The 22,012-nt window shown below is 39.8% G+C and overlaps 1 protein-coding gene across 25 annotated transcripts in view; it reads right to left on the bottom strand.

Moving 5' to 3' along the window:
• Positions 1 to 22,012, bottom strand: part of SPATS2L (spermatogenesis associated serine rich 2 like) — a 172,908-nt gene that overhangs the window by 68,688 nt on the left and 82,208 nt on the right. For 13 of the 25 annotated variants that reach the window (XM_055379355.2, XM_019021795.3, XM_004033026.4 and 10 more), the window contains one exon: positions 20,847 to 20,907. In XM_055379355.2, coding sequence (XP_055235330.1) covers positions 20,847 to 20,885 — 39 coding nt within the window. In that variant the 5' untranslated portion in view covers positions 20,886 to 20,907. Of the gene's footprint in view, positions 1 to 74; positions 153 to 20,846; positions 20,908 to 22,012 lie in introns of all 25 variants that reach the window. The other 12 variants (XM_055379354.2, XM_063695079.1, XM_019021787.3 and 9 more) reach the window with 1 other exon arrangement.

Raw genomic sequence — 22,012 nt, 5'->3', positions numbered from 1 at the left:
AATATAATTAATATAATATTAATTATACTAAGTACATTATAGTTATATTAGACAAAGGTTTTCAATCTACCTACACAGCTGTGTGAACTGCAAAGACCCAGAATTATGGAATAAACATAAAATAATGGCTTTCTCTGCCTCCAGTCTCTCCCCTGCAAAACACAATGTTGTATTATGTTAAGGCAAAACACAAAATAAACCACTACTTGTGGAGATACTTCCTTTTTAGATGTTTATACTACTCTTGCCTATCCTTCTTCAAAAGAAAAAAATACATGGTAAGATGTGCACAGAAAACATTTTCTATCCTTGTCATTTTGTATATCCTAGCACTGACTGTATCCTTAGAAAATTGTCAATAACTGAGTTTTGATATCAAATCTAACTGAATATCAGATACAATTCCTGGAGGAAGACATTTAACTAGGACAGGTATTCCAAGTTTTACAGAAAAAGGGGAAAAAATAGTTTCTGCTTATACTTGGATATTACATAGTAATGTTGAATTCTAGTAAATTTCTGGGCCAACCTCTGTTTCTGCTTTAATCACTTGGCTTGGCGAATGTGGAGACAGCAGCATTGTTTCTCAGCCTGTTATTTATAAATTCACTATGTTTATTTTCCTATGGAAATGTCTTTGAGAAAGATGGAGAAATTGTGTGAACTCACATGTGCACATGAAAATAAAGGAACCTCACTGTGTCACTCCTCATAATTCAGTGGTATCAAAAAGGGTTTAAGCATTTTAATCTAAAAAAAAAAAAGCCCTCATTATGCAGAGCTTTAAATATAAGGCATGGATGACCAAGGAAGAGTTATAGTGAGGTTGTGCTGAAAGGCTTGCCTTTGCAGTTGGAAACCAAGCTTCTGAGGACGGATGCTCCTGGAGGAATGGATCAATCAATGCGTGACTAATAGTAGTTTGCATACGGAGAACTCATAAAATTCACGCCCGCAGCGGCTGTTTTGCAGAGGCTGTTTCTGGCGCAGCTTCACACAGCCTTTTACTTCATTGCCACAGCCCAGGCTAACACCTAAGCCACTGTTTGAAGCTGCACTTGACTGCCCCGCTAAAGGGCTCTCATGCCATAAACAAAGTGGTCCCACCAGGCGGCCGCTGTTGGGTGACAGTCAAGATGGCTAGTTAGCGGTTCATTTAGCAACTGCTTTACCTTCCCAAAATTATGTTCCCGTATTTTGCTTCTGCTAATTTCACTCTGGTTTGGCAAAGTCCATGTGCTATCTAGAAACAGCATGATGTTTTGATGCCACTTCTTGAGCGTTTTAGTCACGATCCTCTCCTCTCTCTGGGGCTTCCCTATCTGACTCCGCAGGCTCTGCCCCATGGCGCCTCAGGCCTGCCCTGCTGGCCTTTTGCTTGCACTAACTGGGCAGTGAGGCAGTGTGACTTTCATGGACGTTGTTTGGTTTCAGTTTCCCAACTAACTTACCTTCTCTGCACCTGAGCTGTCTGGTTAAGAGCCGTTAACAGATTTCCTCATTCATATTGTGCATCTTTTGAGCCTGTCTGTGATGACCCTTAGAAATTCTTCTTGGCTTCCTGATGAGTCACTTAAACTATGTCTGAGTTTCCAAAGTGGCTCTGACCAAAGTTTTCAATCCACCCACACAGCTGTGTGATCAGCAAAGACCCGGCATTATCAAATAAACATAAAATAACTGTTCTCTCTGCTTCCAGTCTCTCCCCTGCAATTCAGTCCCAGGCAGCTGCTCTTCCTGGAGTATATTCGTGACCATTTTACCCTCTTCCTTAAGAACTTAAGAATAAAGTTCATTATCTGCAACCTGGCATTCAACGCCAGCAACAATTGGGCTCCAACTTGCTTTCTAAATGTCTCTGACTTTACCCCTTCACAGACAAGCTCCCCATGCCCAGTTTTGAACCCCCACCCCCAGGCTGGGCTTTTCCAAGATAGGTCTGAATTGCACATTCCAGGTGAAATGCCATGTGTTCCATGAAATCCTTCTCCATACTCCCTGCCAGAGGTCACCTTTGCCTCAACTCCTGTAGCCCTTGGTCAGCAAGTGTCTTAGCCCCTTTTCCTTTAGAGCTCCAGTATTTGTGTGTGTGTTGTGTCTCCCAGATGGTAGGCAACGTGAGGGCAGAATCCTCATCTCGGCCATTTTTGGATAATCACCATGCCCATTCACAAGCGACTAATACGGTGCATGTAGTAGGTATTTAATACAAATTTGTTGAGTGAGAGAATGCCAACTTATAGCTACACCAGGCGGCTGCTCTGAGTCAAAGGAAGACTCCACCGTCTTGTGTGGACCATCCCAGCACTCTGCATCTACCACTCATGATAACAGTGGGCAGGTCTCATCACTTGATTGATGTCATTAAGCATAATATGGGTAGGGAGAACATATATATGTTCTTTAAATTTCAATAACAGAGACTGGAGGAATATTTATGAGATTTTTACATTCTTACAATTTTAATTCTGTAGAATAAGGTACTCATGGTATTTTGTGGAGTTTTAAAAATATGAAAAAGCACAGTAACTGCTGTCTATCCTTCCAAGGCTCAGCTTAGCAGACAGACATTGGTTGAGCCCCCATTAAATGACAGGAGCTGAGGATACAAAGAAAAACTAGATACAGTTCTGCTGTAAGGAGGCACAGTTTAGCAGTGGAGCCAGAAATGTCTACAATAAAAGTAGGTAAAGTGTTGTACTGTCCTTATGAACAGGGTACTGTGGTGCTACAGAGAAGGAATTAACTTTGCTGAGTAAGGGTGAGTACTTTATAGAGAGCCAAATGTCATGGAAGGAGCGCTGGAGTTAGACAGACCTATGTTCTAATCTTGGCTCTGCTACATGCTAGCTCTATGACCTTGGGTGAACTACTTAAATTTTTGAAACTTGCTTCTGTAGCTGTAAAATGAGGATATTACCTTCTAGAGCCTATGTAAAAATGGAAAGGGATGATGCCTGTAAAGTGTTTCATATAGAATTTGGCATATATTAGCTACTCAAGAGATTTTAAAAAGAAAAAAGTGGGAGCATTTGCATTAAGGGGTCCCTCCAGGTGTGGCTTTGAAGTGGAAAGACCATGTGGCTTGAATGTTGGTCAAGACGTATTTGGGGGAGACTACCTTGTCTACCCTTCTTCTTAGAGAACCTCCTACCTCCACAGACTTGCTAAGGGGTCAGCGGACCCAAGACTCTGTCCCCACTTTTCCCTTCTCTATGGTGTAACTGGTACAATGAGAAAGTCTATCTTTAGGGTGGTTAACATGGTTTTATCCCCCTCTTCTTCTTTCATTTAATTATTTACTAAATGTCTACTATGATCAGGCACTGCACTAGAGGCTGGATACAGCAGTAACAAAACAGATATGGTCACTGCCAAAACTAGAGGGAAACGGATATAAACACAGAAATTACAATATATCACTGCAACTTGTGCTAAGTGAGTGCTATGAAGGAAGCAATCAGAACACAGTGACAATGAATTACAGTGGTCAGGAAGTGGCCTGGCTAGAAAAGACAAAGTGAAACAATTAGACCCTCTGCCTTGAAGGTCTGAGCTATTCAACACAAAGGGAGAGAAGCTGGAGTGCAGATGAAGAGAGGTTGGACTTGCAACTGCCTCACTTTCTCTCCTTCCTGCTCCTTTAACTTTTCCTGAAGTCTCATGAGACGCTGCCAGACCTTTATAATAATAACCTCTTTTTTTTTTTTTTTAAACTTGTGCTAGTTTGACAGGGTTTCATTTTCTAGAGCAAGTATGGTGTGCCTGGAGGCAACATTAATAGCCGGGGCTGGAAATAAAAATAATAAAGCTAAATAATCCCGATTGGCAAAGGTGAGAAAAGGAAGATTTTAAATACAAGTCCCATTAGAATGTACATGACAGCTGGGAGAAGACAGGCCTGAGACCTTTGCTCACACACTTCTTCCAGCATTGACATTGCCACCATTATTTACTTATGTGACTTCCTGCTCTACTGACAGGGAGCATATCTTTATATCCACAGGGTCTAGAACAATGGGTGGCATTCAGTAGATGATTCATAAATGTTTGTAAAATGGATGACTGACTGAATGAGTAAAAGGAAGCAGGGAGTCTAGTAAGATGGTTATTGACATATTCTAGTTTTATTTATCCATTTTTAAGTGCACCTCTAATTAAGAATTAAGTATTACACACTATTAAAAAGCTTAATGGATTCAAGCCCAAAATGTATGGAGTGCCTCCTGAGTGGCAGGCAGAGCATATGGCTGCCTCTTTCCTTGAGAAGCTTGCAATCTTGGAGGTGAGCTTAACCTTATCCCCTACGATAAGGACAGCAATCAAGCAGCCAGCAACCTCCTCCTCACACCAATGGGAACTGGAGTTATTTATGGGTTTGCCGTTCCTGCAACTTTGAAAAGAGTTTTATAATCAGCTTTGGTCACATTTCTCAAATGCTGAGCCATTCAGAGATGCCTTAAAAACAGCTCATCTGTGTATGCTTTGCTTCACTTGCTGGGCCACTAATATTATTTACACAGTAATGGAGGTAGTTTTCCTATGAATTTTCTTGGGGAAGAAAATACTCTTTGCAGACCAGTATCTTTGCATCATGGATAATTCCATAATTTAATTGCCTTTTCTAACATCTACTTCCTGCCAGCAAAAAATATGCATGAGGTGCTGTCATGTTCTACTTGGCTGACTTTTGGGGAATTAACACCGGGGGTACAAATCAAAACTAACTTTTTTTTTTTTTGGCAGGAAACCAGGAAGAAGAATAATGCAGATTTGAAGATGGAAAAAAATGCAGTTTTTATAGAATTATGGGAAGTAAAAGTGAAGAGGATCTTAGAAATATTCTAGTTGTGGCTTCTCAAACTTTAAAATATATTCTGATCACCTGGGGATCTGATTGGGATGAAGATTCTGATTCAGAGGCTTGGGGTGGGTCCTGAATTCTACATTTCTAATCAGCTCCCAGCTGATGTAAATGCTGCTTGTCCAGGGATGTGGTGGGCAGAATAATGGCCCCTCAAAGACGTCCATGGCCTTATCCCCTGGAACCTGTTAACATGTTAGGTTACATGGCAAACTGAATTTGCAGATGGAATTGAGGTTGCTAATTAGCTGACCTTCAAATGGGGAGATCATCCCGGATTATCTCAGTGGGTCCAGTATAATCACAAGGGTCCTTATAATTTGATGGAGATGGAAGAGAGTCAGTGGGACAGTGATGCAATGTGAGAAAGGCTTGGCCAGCCTCTCCGGGTTTGAAGATGAAAGGGGGCCACGAACCAAGGAATGCAGGCAGCTTCTAACAGCTAGAAAATGCAAGGAAGAGTATTCTCCCCAGGGCTCCAGAACCAGTACCTTGAGTTCAGCCCAATGAGACCCATTCGGACTTCTGACCTCCAGAACTAGAAGATAATCAATGTGTGTTGTTTTAAGCTGCTGCAGTTGTGGCAGTTTGTTACAGCAGCAACTGGAAATGAATGCAATGGACCACACTTTGAGAAACAAAGGCCTACACTTCTCTTCCTCCCTCCTTATAAGGAGATGTCTTTCCCTATCCCACCAAGTATTACCTTTTAAAAAAATATACCTTCCAGATGGCAACCCTCTCCACAAAGGTTTGGGGGAATTCTAGCCATTCACTCATTCAAGCCACATTTTGTGAGGGAAAGTGAAATGAATCTCACACAATCTTTGCATCCAACGAGCTGACAAAAGAGTAAGGAAAATAAGGCAAAGTCATAAATAACTAGCACATCATTCTGGTAACAACGTCCTCTCTGAATCTTACCTGCTCTCTATTCTTTCTTTCATTAATCCAGACAGGTTCCCCTATCTTTCACCTGGACTCTGGAAAAGGCCTCCTAATGGGATTCTCTGGCTTGGTTTCTCCTCTCTCCAATCTGTCTTAAAACAGTCACTGCACAATTAATCTCCCCAAAGTGCTGAGCGTGTTCACTGATAGAGGGAAGGAGATGGCAGTGAGAAAGAATTAGAAGAGGGGAAGAGAGGAGATAAATTATGAAACAAGCTTCCACTGGAAATAAGAGAAACGTCATCAAAACCCATGTGGAATGGAAGGGAGGTTCTTCTGTTTTTCTAAGAATTCAGAGAAAGGAGAAAAGGAGAAGTGAGAGTGAAGATATAATAAAAATTTCAGATTGTGAAGAGGAAAATTTATGGAAACCATTCCTCTGCGTGAGAGTTTTAGAATTCGCTTTGGGGCTTAAAAAGTGGAGAAAGGTTTAGAGCTGCCCTTATGGAAATGAGATAGGAAATGACCTTGATGAATGACGGAATGCTGAGCAGGCCTGTGGGTCCATGGTGCTGGACTGCACAGATCTGTTACAGTGCCGATCGGCATGGCTTTCCCCAGCAATTTTCAACAAGCCAGAAGCAGGAGCAAAGCAATCATCCATAGTTACAAACTGAACTGTAAGAAATGTAGTGGTAGATTTTAGGGCTCAGAAACATAGGGGCTGAGTATCACTAAGGTGTCTGATGAAGGCATCTGTGGTCTATGAAGGGGGAGGATGAATTGGAAGACTAGAGAAAGGCTAAGGGACAAGAAAGAACAGATGTTAAAGAGAATTAGAAGATGAGAGAGGTCAATGATAAGGACATGCTCAGAGAAGGGATGTTAGACATTGCCAGTATGTGGTCCCAGTGCTGCTTGCTGGTGTATAAGTATAACCCCTTTTCTGCAGTCCAGCCCTTTGCTTTTTAAAAAGAACTAAAGTGTTCTCCACAATTCCATCTTTATAGAGTAAACGTGCTCTTCTGCAATTTTTCATAAGCTGTGCTTCCTAAGTTTTTACTATCTGATCAAGCTCATCTGAGCATATCCTGTTAAAATATGTTGCTATAAGAGAAGCACATTGCTCCAGAAGTGGTTGGATTAGAGCAGAGGACTGTGAGACCTGCACCTGCCTTGGTTGGGCCCTGTTTATCCATTAAGGGAGTCTAAGGTGGCATCAGCAATTTTAGGAGCCACATTAATCAATCACTAGGTCAAATGCAGGTTACTTGCTACTAACTCTCCTTCCATTGAGTTTGAGACAAGTGTCCCCTGGCCTTTACTTGTGCAATGACTAGAACACAAAGGTAGGATTTTATATTCATCTTTCTTAAATTTCAATATGTAAGTTCTGACATATCACTCCAGCCAACTGTTATGTTTTAGAACCTTGCATTTTGCCCCATCATAAACAGGAATGTTTCAGCCATTCCTTCCAATTTTGTATCATTTTAAAAATCAGTTGACATCCTCTGTATCTTAGATTTGTTATTTGAATTTTGTGTAGGCCATGGCCAAGTACAGAGGCTAGAGTATTACCATAAAAACTTCCCTCAAAGTTGAAATTAATCTTTTAATACTTGTTCATTCATTTCTTCAGTCAGTCACAATGCACAGACTCAGAAGCTGGACTGCAGCAGTGACAGATGCATTGGGGTTTATAGTCTAGGAAGGCAAATGTTTGATGAATGTTATAGAAGAAGCAGTAAGGATGCTCTGGCATCTATAACAGGGGACCTGTCCTAGTCTAGAGAGTAAGGGAAGCCCCCTCCAAGGACTGAAGTTAGCTTAAACCGAGAATGATGGGTTAGTAGCACTATAGTTAGGCCAGGGGAATGGGAGGGAAGGTGGAACATTCCAGGAAGAGGGCACAACGTCTATGAAGAGATAGGACTGAGTGACTGGAAGAACATGCTCAAAGGAATGAAGGTCAAAGATTGCTGGAGCATTAAGTATGAAAAGGAGGGGGACTGTGGGTGATGCTGGAGAAGAAAGGCACGAAGCAAAAGTGGGCAAGGCCCTGGAAGCCTTATAATTTTGAGGCTTATTCTAAGGGCAAGCCATTGAAGAGCTTTACTCAGGGGAGGAACATGATACTTGTATATTAAAGGTCATTCCAGTTTCTTTGTGAATGTGTTGGAGGAGATCAAATGGATTCCTGTTAGGATTCTAATACTGTCCAGGCGAGAGAAAATGGACCAAGATGGGGCAGTGTAGAAAAAGACTCACAAATTTCTTCGGAGGAAGCAATTGATTTGCATTTAACTAGATGCAGGGAATGGGGAAGATGAAGGCACATGGGTGATTCCTTGGTTTCTGGCTTGATTGTCTATGTGGCTGGTGGGGTCATTTCCTGAGAAGGGAGCAGTGGCGGTAGTTTTACTCTTTTGGGAGCCTGTGAGACATCCACGTCCAGATATCTAAGAGGCAGCTGAATCTGTAAATCTGGAGCTCCAGAAAAGAACTGAGCCAGGGATAGAGATTTTGGCACCATCAGCATCAAACTGAGTCTCAACCCTGGCTGCAAACTGGAATTACTTGGTGAATTTTCAAAACATAGCTAAACCTGAGCCCCACTCCAGATATCAAATCTGGGACTTGGCATTCCTTAAAAAAAAAATTTCCCAGGGACTCTAACATCCATCCAGAATTGAGAACCGTGAGTGAGAAATCATGAAAGTCATAGATAGGTAAGGGACAGTGGATGAGGCAAAGGAGAGAAGGTGGCACAGGATAGATCTCTTTCTAAGTATAACTGCTCACCTGTCAACTCATTTACCTGAGTGTACTCACTACGCACCCACCCCTTTCCATTATTTATGTAATATTATAATTTCAAAAATACCAGTTCTAGTTTAGAACAGTTTTACTTTCTGTAAAGCAAAACTCTTCGAGAGGGCACTCTCTCTCTCTGTAAGAGGGTATCCCAGGTATCCACTGCTGCATAACAAGTGTCCAAAATTTTGTGGCTCAGAACAACAATCTATTTTTCACTATTTCTGTGGCTTAGGAATTAGGGAGGAATTTGGTGGAGTAGTCTGCCTCAGGGTCTCTCATGGAGATGGATGGTGGCGGGGAGGGATGCTGCTGCAGGTGGGGTGTGTCTGAGCCTCTCTCTCCTTGTGCAGTCTCAAGGTTTCTCCAAGTGGTCTGTGTTGATGGGCTAGTCTGGGCTTCCTTGAAGCACGGTGGAACAGTCAGACTGTTTACATGGCAGCCCAGAGAGCCACTGCAATATCCCACCTGGTGAAGAAGTAGCAGAATCACCTGGCTTTGGAAGTCTTTTCCTTCCTACTATACTGATCAACCAGCTACAAAAGTCTGCCCAGTTTTAAGGGGAGAGGCAGGCTCCATCTTTTAACGGGGGAAGATACTATTGTTGTCTCTTTGAAAAATACAGTTGGCTTCAAATAGTTAAAGATAATGAAATCAACAACCCAGATTTCTTTTTACCAGTTCTTCGTCTATACTTTGTCAAGTCACTGAACATTTGGAAAAAAAGCAAATTTATTTAACAGTTACAATAATACTAAATGAAAATTGATAGTTTCTGTTACATACAACTTCTTTAATTCCTAGAAATGAGCTCATGACTTATAGAGTAAGAGTATTCAAATGGACTTCTCTCCTATCTAAAAAAAAATAGTAAAATTGGAGACTGATTTGAGTAATAATAAAACTTCAGTCTCCCACACACAAAAAAGTAAAATTAAAATGAACTAAAGTATTTTAAACCTTTAAATTTAGTCCATGATCAACTTTTTATATCAGAATTGATTTTTAATCTGACACTGGGAAGTTTAAATGTATACATATAACTATCACATCATTGTTAGCAACAGTCTCTTTGATCTACATTTAAACAAGCAATGAGCTTAATACATATCTCATTTCATCCATTTAGTTAGCATATATTCAGTATATACCTACATGTTTTCTATAATTGCTCTTGATTCTTCTCATATTTTCCCAGAACTACCAGTTAGACTTGCACATAATTTTAGGGTACACTGAGTCCTTGAGTCCATTGGAGGTCTGTTTTCAGCCAGCTGGTTATACCTACATGGTATTAGGACTTAGGTAAATATTCTGTCTAGCCACTATCACTGATGAATTCTATAATTTATTACTGAGGACAAAAAAACGTTATCTTCATTCAAGGCATTTTGTTTTTGGCATTTTGTTTTTGGTATTTTAATCAGAGTAGAATACTAAGACACTTTAATCTTCTGCTTCTAACTTAGAATATTCAGTAAAATCTTTCTTCTCATTTTCTTTGCAATTTAAAGTCTCCACTTGGGGGGGGAAATGGTAATTATTGACATTCACTCTCCCTGAGGGATTTTTTTTTCCTGCTCATTCACAGAACTTTTCAGATAAAGAGTACCATAAAGGTATAAGTCACTATTACCCTTTAATCAATACCAGAATAAAGGAGTTAATTATTTTTTAGTCAATACCAGAATAAGGGAGTTGGGTTAATCTCTAAATTATATTAACCTTGGATATTTCTTCACTGTGGTGTAGAGGAAGCCGATGATTTAAACACCATGGAAACTAGAAGCACACTCTCTGAGGGGAGTTTATTTGTTCACCTACATATCATTTTTCATTTTAACAGGTTTGATCAATTAAAAAAGAGCATGATGATTTGAACACCAGTCAAAATTATCATCTGATTGGCCAGATCTTGTTTTCCCAATGATTTTATGAGTTTATTTGTTTGCTTTTCCTCTAAAGGCAGTAAAAAAGAATTAAAACTAGTCAGCATTTGCCAAATTCCTGAAATTACAATTTGAGCCACTAAAAATTTTAAAAACTACAATTGTCCATCGGAAGATGAGTGGATAAAGAATGTGGTATATATACACAGTGGAATATTATTTAGCCTTACAAAAGGAAACCCTGCAATGTGCAACAACATGACAACACTGATGAATCTTGAGGATGCTATGCTGAGTGGAATCAGCCCAGCACAGGACAAATACTACACGACTCCCCTCATATGAAGCATGTAAAATAGTCAAACTCAATAGAAGCAGGGAGTAGGATGGTGGTTTCCAGGGCCTGGAAGGAGGAGGAAATGGAGAACTGCTGTTCAATGTGTATGAAATTTCAGTTATGCAAGATGAGTAAGCTCTAGAGGCACTGTCCCTATGGCTAACAATATTGTATTGTACATTTAAAAACACAATAAGAGGGTAAATTTCATGTTAAATGTGCTTAGCATAATGTTTTTAAAAAGAAAGAAAAACATTAAGTTATATAATTGATCCTAAATCATCATTTCAATATATTCTTGATAATTACCTTCAAGGATTGAGAAGCAGAGTTCCGAAGCATCCCTAAGACAGGAGGGCATCAGAAATGTTATGCCAGTGAACCACACATGGACCTTTAAGATGGTTCGATCAGGTTCCGTTATTTTACAAGAAACTGATGTACTGAGAGGTTACGTGCTAAGTTCAACCTGAGGCATCCAGTTTGTATCAGGACTCAGGTTGGTGCCCACGTTCTCTGATCCGCAGCACAGTCTCCCTTTTGGTCTTTCACGGTGCCAGTGCGTAGGAGGTGGGAAAGACCACAGGTTCATCCAATGATAGAGCTGCAAAGGATTTTGGAGTTCATCTACATGAACTCCCATCGTTTGGCAGATTAAAACACTGAAGCCAAGAGAATAAATACAATGTATACACATTGTACACAAAGGACAGTTTTTCAGTATAATGATGTCCCTTTGTTACTTTATAATGTGGTTTGAAACAAAGTATACTTTTAATGGAGAATAAGATTACTGAATCATTGTTCACCCTAGAAGTTGAGAAGACTTCCCATACTAGTGGCAGTATGACTTGGTTTGCTAAAGGATGGGAAATTCTAGAGTTTGCATTTTAATTTACTATTTACTTTAGAATGATGGCTCCCAAACTTTTAATTTATTCTTTTCAATAAACATAAAAATCTCAAGCTTTTCTCATATAGTTGAATTCCAAAATAGGTATTCCAATTTCCTTTTTAAATATATACATATATATTTTGTTACACTCTGAGGTATTGTGGCAGCTACGGAAATCAACACAGTTGACTGACAGCCTAGCTGCCACTCCTCTGGGTCCCCTAGTGCATTTGCACCCCAGCCCCACTCCCCCCAGGAGGTTGCTAGTTAACAGCTGAGGAGGCTGGGGACTCGTCAAAGCTCATTTCTGAACATTCCCCCAGTGGGCAACGTTGGCCTAAACACTCCTCATCAGCCTGCCGAAATTCAATACTGCATTGTAAGTTTGAGACATTCTCTGCTCGATTTTCCTTTCTTCTCCCTCTTCTTTCAAGCTATCAGATTTGCATGGAAGTCTAAAGCCTCTCCCTGCCTGCTCTGGCTGCCTACCCTCTTCCCCATCTCTTTTAATCCCATCTCATCTCGGCATCTGTCTCTTGGATGACTCAAAAGAAAACAAATATGTGGGGGTTTTTTTCTAATTATACCTATCTTTTCCCCCACTGACATTCTAATACTTGCCCTAGACCCAGGAAGCATGTCCCACTTCCTTCTTCCTCCCTATGAGTTGAGAATTACCATTAGACAATAGTGGCTAAATTATTTAACACGGATTAATTAGCCAATATTTGGGGGGCACAAAATCTATGATATTATTATTATATAATAATTAATATATTACTATAGGATACGTACACAAATAAATCAAAAGTCCACTAGGAGCTTATAATCAAGTTAAGGAGCAATGATTTACAGAGAAAATGTGGTTTTAATAATAATACAAACAATAACAATTTTAAGGTCTGAGTTCATGCATCTTATCTGTTTGTCTGTCTACCTGTCTGTCTAATCTACCTGAACAGATTTCCAGTGTACAAGGTTAGGAGAGAAGGAACCATTGTTACAGCCTTCCAACATTGTCATTTTCTTCTCTGTAAAAACTGAATAATTTAATACGAAGGATCATGGTGAGAAATAACTAGAATGTTGGTAAACTACCTATAAATCCCAAGGGATTGTGAACAGAAGTTACTTCTTCCTGCTGCCAAAGGGTTTCATTTTCGACATGCTCTTGTATTCTTTAGCATTAACCATCTATCTTATATATACCTCTCAGCTGCAGTGCACAGGGGCTACCAGGAAAGACTAGAAGGAGTGGGGGTGGAGAGGCAGGAGAGGCAGGAGAGAAACACTGTGAATTCCAATCATGTAGCCTGGAAAAAGCAATGCGATGCTAATCCTACAATAGTAAATTTCTTCTTATCCCCTGAAACTGATGCTGACATTTCCATTTATTCATTCAGTTCCTTTAGACTCCTTGTCAAATCTCTTCTAGTTGCCAAGCAACAGTAACAGCAGTTCTGTACATAAGCATTAGGGAACAACTATTGTCAATGTTTCTCCTTTCTGTTAATGGGAAATTTAATGACCCTTTCCTATGAGAAAATGATGACAAGAACCTGTTTCATGGTGAAATCTGAAAGCTGTGTGGCTTGTGTTCTTGTTTGAATCCAAGGGTTGGACTAAATTGACTTCTACACTCCTGCAAATTTTTCCCCAAAGCTTCCATGGTTTGCACTTTCAAAACAACTACTTAGCATTAAAACTTGTCTCAAATCCCATGAAGCAAGTTATCTATTAAATGGAGTTAATGTTTTAAAGATGCATAATGATGGGTTTCTTCTGTACTCTCTCTAATCAAATGCTTGGATTTTTCTGATCATACTCCACCCCACATAAAGATTTGAACTATACTTCACTACTCTGTAAAATGCAGATCAAGAGAGTTACAAGAAAAAATAATAAAATAGTATATATTTATTCAAAAATAATTAAAAATCTGCTCATCCATTGGGGACAGACACCAGGACACACAGACATGAACACCTTCTATCTCCATCATCCGCAGAGACACTGAATATGTCACCTCTCTGGACAAGAGACTTTTCTCCTTTTTACTATTCCTTGTTTTTTATTTGAATGATTCTATACAATTATTGTTTATAAACCAATTTACCTCTATAACTGCAACAGTTCTAAAAGCTATTCACAGTGAGTGGCGCAGCTCAGCGATGACATTATAGACTGAGCTGTTCCCCATTTCCATATCATCATATTGTCTAGTCTCACTTATTTTTTGTAGGCTCAGCAATAGCTATAAACGTTTGAAAAAGTCAAGTTCACTTTTATGTTCTTTTTCTCATTTGGTCTTTTTACTTTTTCTTTCCAATCTTAGTTCTATGGGAATGAATATATATATATATGAATATATATATATATATGAATATATATATATATATATATATATATATATATATATATATATATTTTTTTTTTTTTTCCCAGATCGAGTCTCACTCTTTCACCCAGGCTGGAGTGAAGTAGCATGCTCTCTGCTCACTGCAACATCTGCTCCCTGGGTTCAAGAGATTATCCTGCCTCAGCCTCCTGAGGAGTTGGGATTATAGGTGTCCACCACCACTCCCAGCTAATTTTTGTATTTTTAGTAGAGACAGGGTTTCGCCATGTTGGCCAGGCTGGTCTCGATCTCCTAACCTCAGGTGATCTGCCTGCCTTGGCCTCCCAAAGTGCAGGTGTGAGCCACCGTGCCAGGCCTCAAACAAAAATGTTAATTAACTAGAGCTCTTTTTCCATTTTTTAATTGTGAAATAAACAGATAAGCTCCCCCAGATTCTTTCTAGTTTATATCGTTAAGAGCTCATAAAGCAGCTCTACATTTATTATTGTACTTGATGACTTTGTGAGGCAGATTTTATTATCATGTCCAATTTACAGATTAGGAAATCGAGGCCCAGAAAAGTTAAGTGGCTTATTTCAGGGTGCTCAACTAATAATCTCTGACTTCTGTCTCCAAACTCCACACTCTTTCCACAGCCTTACCTTGTTGGAGATCACTTCCCAAGTGTACTGGGTCCTCTAAAGTGGCTTAGAGGTCACTCATTGGAATTACTTATCAGTGCATAATTGGACACTTTGCAACTATTAACCCCATTTACAAAGATCTTCTTTACTTTCCATCACCAAGTTTTACTGCTGAATTGTATTCTATTTAAACTGATTTATGGGAATGCATTAAAAATATCTGACTAAAATTTCTATTTTGTCTATACCAGTTCTAATAATCCTTTCTTATTCAGTTAAAATTATTTAAACATTTATAAATCTAATTTACCTTGGTACCCACATATTTTACACAGAAATAATCTAACAGTGACTATTAAGCTCTACACTGAAATCATCTATAAATTTCTAGTATTCAATTTCTTTAAAAATACATTATTTAGAAAAGAAGCTATTAAAAAATGAGTATGCCCTAAATATAAGATCAGATTAGCCCAAAGATTTTGTTCTGATAGCTCACCTTCACAGAGTGACATTTGGGGAATTTTTTTCTCCCTTTATTTTTTTATTTCATGCAGCAGGATATGACCGGTTACTCAGCAAAGGACCTCATTTGGTATTGTGAAGCCTACCTGAGACCACCTGTATTTGATGATTATGTAAACATACTACTTTTCTGAAGAACCACAGGTGGTCAACGTAAGTAACCCAAGTTTCTGTTTTTAGAAGCAATTTAAAATATGCTTTATTTAATAGCAAAAAGAGTACTAAAATGAGATGACATTTCCATTAACCTACATTTCATTTTTCAAGAAGACTTGAGATTTTGCAAAACATCGTAAATGGGAAATGAAGTCTCTAAAGAACTTAACAATTCAAGCAGGCATGTTCATTCATTCATTATTCATTCATTTATCTAACTCTATCTGGGGGGTCAACTATGTATCAAACCCAAGAATAGTAATAGTAAGACCCATTCTCTGCCTCCAAGAAGCACAGTCTCACATGGGGAGACAGAGCCGCAACTAACAATTACACTCTGTGGAATAACAGCTGCAGTGGAGAATGCAGAGAAGCCCACAGAAGTACAAGGTGAATAACAGAGGAAGGGCGAATCATTCAGGCAGGGTAGGAGAAAGAAGAGAGTTGAGTCCCTGAGGAGGACATCCCAGACAGAGGAAACAGCCTTTGCAAAGGAGGCAGACACATTCAAGGTCAGGGTGGCGAATGAGAGATGCGTGGAGATGTGGCAGTGGATAAGGGTGTAAAAGGCAGATGGGGTCCACTCATGCAGGGGATGTATGTTATGCCGAAGAGACCAGACTCTGATTGCAACCACATTTTCAATTTAAATCCTTATCGTTATAATCCAACAAGGTAGAGATATTTTAAAATGCAACAGTTAAAATGATTGTCAATTTTAAGTTTCAGTTGTCTTAAATATTAAACCTGAAATCATTAGCTACCTGCTTCTTTGGACTAAAAGCTGCATGAAGGCAGGAATCATTTCCTCACCAAAGCACCTACTCGAATTCATCCAACAAAGGACCCACTAGAGACAGCTGATGAATTCATTTGATTCCAACACTTCTTATGAAGTAATTAATTTCCCACAGTGCTCGACTAGATACTGCATCACCAACACTAAATAGATGTTTTATCTGATCTCTACAAGCTTGTAATCTAAGACATAACAGTTGTTATTCTTAATTTTGAGAATTAAAATGTCATTGCTCTGTGTGACAGATTGAGAAACTAATCATAAAAATTTTTAGGCCATAAAAGCTAATAACTAAAGACAGTAAGTATACTAAAATAAATCAATGTCAAATTATAAACGTTCAGAATTTTCAGTTGTTTATTATGATTTATTGAGTTGAGAAATCTATTAACCTTTTGACATGGGAAGATGGAATTCACTAAGTTAGAGAAGCACTACTTCCATTGTCATCACCCTCTTTCAAAATAGTGCCAACATTTTGATAAGTTATGGAAATGCAGTGGGAAAACACTACTGTTAATTGTCAGGTGGACATCTGACAGTGCTCATGAGGAGTGGGATGACTGTGGCTCTTAAGCCTATGCATGGAGCACTCACACTGAACCTCTGTGATCTGTGTGCTAACAGATCAGCCTATTTTCCCTCACTGGCATGATGCCACCTCTGTTTTGAATAAGACACTCTAATGTTGGCTGCTGTGCCTACCATATTGGTCTGTCCACCAGCCATGTTTTGCAGGGATCAATTGCTATGAGTCTGATTCTTTAAAGTGCTTTTCCTTTCCAGGGTCCAACTTTAGGAGCTGTTCTATCTCAACAGATATTAGGGAAGGGGCTGCCAATCCTTGATCAGCACCATGGCGCCCAACCCAGCTTCTCAAATTGGGGAATACATATTCTCACTTGAATATATGACTGTGAGTTCAGACATTATATGAAGAAGCCATGACATAAAAGGGACATCTTGCTGCTATTTTTTACTCAGTGGCCAATAAGTTTGTAAAGATATAGGAAAAAACAAACTTCGCTTCTCCTACTGTGCTCTCACAAAGCAGAATACTTCTGGGGACCTCTGGTCACCCAAATGTGTGGGGGACTTCTCTCCACCAAGTAGTCGTTCAGCAGTGGATTCTTCAGCAGACATCAGCTGGGTGTTCTCCCACTTAGTTCTCCCAGTGTTAATTCTGACACTGTCTACCTGGAGATAGCATCAGATCCCACAGATTGAGAGCTCAGTTCCACAAGACCATCCCCCACTTCAGATGCCAGCACAAGTACAATTGGCCCTCCATGTCCACAGGTTCCATATCTGTGGATTCAACCAACCACAGAACCAAAATATTTGCGGAAAAAAAACAGTAAAAAATATCAGGAGTGTACTGAGTACCTATGGCTTTTGGAACATCATAAAATCAAAAAATCTTAAATCAAATCACCATAAATAAGGGACTGTCTATAATTTTCTAGAGTGGCTCACAGAACTCAGGGAACACATTTACTGGTTTATTACAAAGGATATTATTAAGGTTACTGATGAACACAAGAGAGAAGAGATGCACAGGGCAAGGTATGTGGAAAGGGGTTCAAAGCTAACATGCCCTCTCTGGGTTCACCACCCCAAACCTCCAAGTATTTAGCTCAGTCCTTTTGGGTTTTTCCAGAGGCCTCGTTACATAGGCATGACTGCTTACATCATTGGCCACTGGTGATCAACTTAAATGTCAGCTCCTCTCTCCTCCTGCCAGTTTGGTAGGTAGGACTGAAAATTCCAACCCTCTAATCACCTGGTTGGTTCCCTGGGCAACCAGCCCCTACTGGACGATATCCAAGAGCCCTCAGCCAAAGATCAGCTCATTAGCATACAAAAAGACACTTATCATTTTGAAGATACCAAGGATTTTAGGAATGGTATATATATTTCATAATAAGTATCACAAAGTTACAGTAGTTTTATACTGAAATAATGTGTGGAATATATTATTAAATACAATGGATAAAAATTTTGCATCGATTTTTAAGACAACATGTAATAATACTCCAAGGAAATTGTATGTTGTCAGAAGTTAGTTTTGACCATGTGCCCAGAGACTTGGGGTAACACATTAGTCCTTCTGTGTCTTGGGGGAATTTTGATGGAAAACCCTGAGAAGCAGTAATATGTGGAAAGGGTACAGGCTTTAGAACCAAACACAGCTGAGTTTGAATCCCTGTTCCTCCACATTTCTTGAGAGTTTGACTTTGACCAAGACAAGTCTGACCTCAAGCCTCAGTGTCCTCATCAAACAGAAAGGTTATTTAACATGAAGATTTATGAAATATGTAGCACAGTCGCTAATGGAGCCAGGTGAGATTTTTAAAACATGTAAGATCAAGTCATATTCCAGCTTAAAACCTTCCAACAGCTTCTTTTTGCTCTCTGAATAATGCCCTACATGGCAGTATTATGGGTTCCAAACCTTTCAGTACATGGACCTCCTTTGGCAGTCTGGTGAAGCCTTTGGGGTCTTTCTCAAAATAATGTTTTAAAATTCATGAAATAAACTACATGTGATTACAAAGGAAACTACTTATATTGAAATATACTTAGAATATTCATAAAAAACATGCTACAGTAATATATGTACTTCTCTATTAACACATCAAATAACATCATATAGTAACAGGGTTCTTCAACTACAGTAAGTTTGAAGTAATGACGGACAAACATTTCAGGATATCTGCAACAAATGTAATTGGATATGAAAATATCTGTGATTTTTAATTGTGAAAGTCACGGGTACTGCTGCTCTACTGTGGGTTTTTTGTTTGTTTGTTTTTTGAGACAAAGTCTTGCTCTGTCACCCAGCCTGGAGTGCAGTGGCGCAATCTTGGCTCACCCCAACCTCTGCCTCCCGGGTATAAGCGAATCTCCTGCCTCAGCCTCCTGAGTAGCTGGGATTACATGTGTCTGGCACCATACCTAGATAATTTTGTATTTTTAGTAGAGACAGGGTTTCTCCAGGTTGGTCAGGCTGTCTTGAACTCCCGACCTCAGGCGATCTGCCCACCTCAGCCTCCTAAAGTGCTGGGATTACAGGTGTGAGCCACCACACCTGGCCCTACTCTGGCTTTTTTTTTTTTTTGCCTTTGCCTACATTCATGACTGGAGGAAACGGTAAATTTCATTTAGATGTTAGTGAAGATAAAAATGTATTTGTTCTCATCTACATTCATGGACCCATGGATTCTAATCGCGATCCCTTGGAGATCCACGGACCTGGGTAGAGAGCCAGCATTCTAAGTGGTATTCTTGGACTTCATCTCCCATCACCAATCACCTTTGTCTACCACACCTGGACCACACTGACCACTTGCTCATCAAACACATTCAACTTAGTCAACCTTAGGCATCTGCTTTGCTTTTCTCTCTGTCTGGAATTCTCTGTCCTCAGATCTTTGTATGGTTGTTTCTTTCCCCATCTTTATCTCAATCAAATGTCACCTCCTCCAAAGGGCTTCCCTGACCACCCCACACAGAGGAGCCACCTCCCCTTGACTTCATCACACCGCCCTGCTGTTTTCTCCACAGTCGTTATCACCGCCTGGAACAACTGTGTTCATCTAGATATTCTTGTGTTTATTCTCTGCTTCCCTGCCCTAAAATGTGAGCTCCATGGGAGCAGGAACTTCATCTACATGTTCAGGGCCATACCCCAGGCATCTAGAGTGGTGTTTGGGTCTATTACCCTGTTGCTAAGTGAAAGAAAAAATAGTAATGGCTTCACAAATGTCACTTCTCTCATCCTTCACTCTGCATTTTTGGTATGGTGAGGATACAAAGAGATGAAAGACAAACTCCTGCCTTCACATGGTTTACAGTCCAGAGAAGGCTGTGAGGTGATGCTGTGGAAGGTGCACCAGCACTGTGGTGGCTTGGGCTCCTGTCCAGGCTCTCCCACTTGCCTATACAACCACTGGCAAACCAGTGCTAGGGCTTCAGTTCTTAAGGTGTCAGACAAATGGGTTGAACAAATTTATCTTCATGGTCTATGGTTTATGATCCTTAAGAGCTAACATTACAAGGCAGCATATATGGCAAGTGAGGGATTCTGACCCTCAGTGGAGGACGCAGCATAGACTTGGAAAGAGCTCTGAAGTGGAATCAGTCTCCAACAAATCATGAGAAGTGGGGATTTTCAGAGTCATGAACTCTCAGCGTTGAAAGAAACTTCAAAGGCTGCCCAGCATGACCACCAGGTGATAGACTGGATGTCTCTCTCTGAGTCCATTTCTGAAGAGGTAATATAATACCCTTGCTCTTAGATGTAACCCAGCCTGGTGGTGAAGAGTATGAACTGTGGAATGGCATACTGCATGGGTTCAAATCCCAGCTCTGCTGTTTACCAGCTACGTGAACTTAGCCAAATTACTTCTCTGTTTCTCAACTTCCACCTCTGTAAAATGGAAATAACAACAGTATCTTCTTTATGGGGTTATGGTCAAGAGTAAATGAAAAAATGAGTGTCATATGCTTAACATGCTTTCAGTAAACGTTACTTATGATTCTTTCTGCTGAACAGTTTACTGTTGTGGCAAACTTACTACGTATCCCCCAAAACCATTTTCCCTTTCTCCACTGTAATTGAGTTTTTACCTGCTAGGAACTGCATTACCTAGTTTGGAGTTTCTGTGAGCCAACATATAACTTGATCTTACCTTTTCCTTGACATTCACATGAGTATTGAGTTCAGCCATCTTGCTTCTAGTGCAATAGGCCCTATAAAGGAGGAAAACAAGATTAAGTTTTAAAATTGATTTCTCAATGTGTTATTTTTACACTCTCTTCCAACACAGTAAACAACTTCATTCGGTCATAATCATAAATATCATTTTAGAATGTAAAAATACTTTCAAGCTAAGCATCTGACTTAGACATGTTCTAAAAGCATGTTACAATAACTCTAGAAAACAAAGTAAAATCTTTTATTCATACTGTATTGACATGAAAAACGACAAAGACAGATGGGAATTTATCTAAATTGTGTTTCTTCCTATTATGTAAAAGAAAGGTGGTCAAAAATAGAGAGAAGGGAAATTGTACCTATTTTAACTAAGTATTGTCATCACAGTCCTCACTGTCTCAAAGCTTTTATCAGCTCCTAGGTAATCTAACAAACATTTATTGAATATATCTCTCCTATATGTACATAACAATACCAAGCACTATGGAAAAAAACAGGAGAAAACTATCCCACGTTTAAACATAAGAATCCACCCCCCAACTTCTTTTCTTTTTTTTTTTTTTTCAACTTTTCTCTCTATCTGGAATGCTGTAATTTCAGATCTTTGCAGGGTTGTTCCTTTCCTGTAGTCTTTTTTTTTTGGGGGGGGGGGGGAGCGTCTCAAAACCTTTTTTTTTTTTTGAGCTTGTCTCAAAACAAACCTAAAGGAAAACCTACCTGTTGCCCAGGCTGGAATGCAGTGGCGTGATCACAGTTCACTGCAGCCTCCATCTCCTCAACTCAAGCGATCCTGCCACCTCAGCCTCCCAAGTAGGTGGAACTGCAGGTATGCACCACCACACTCAGCTAATTTTTGTATTTTTTGTAGAGACAAGGGTCTCACTTTGTTACCCAGGCTGGTCTCAAACTCCTCGGCTCAAGCGATCCTCCCACTTCAGCCTCCCAAAGCACTGGGATTATAGGTGTGAGCCATGCACCTGTCCTCTGCAGTCTTTATCTTAGCTTGAGTTATCACCTCCTCCAAGAGGAGGTGACCACCATATCTAAAGTTGCCACCTCTCCTGCCTTACTCTCCAACAGAATATAACGGTTTTAAATTTGTTTTTTCACTTACCAACATATCATGAGCAACATTCCAGA

Source organism: Gorilla gorilla, chromosome 11 (genome assembly GCF_029281585.2).
Source record: "Gorilla gorilla gorilla isolate KB3781 chromosome 11, NHGRI_mGorGor1-v2.1_pri, whole genome shotgun sequence".
NCBI classification, from domain to species: domain Eukaryota; kingdom Metazoa; phylum Chordata; class Mammalia; order Primates; family Hominidae; genus Gorilla; species Gorilla gorilla.
This window is presented reverse-complemented; position numbering and strand designations above follow the sequence as displayed.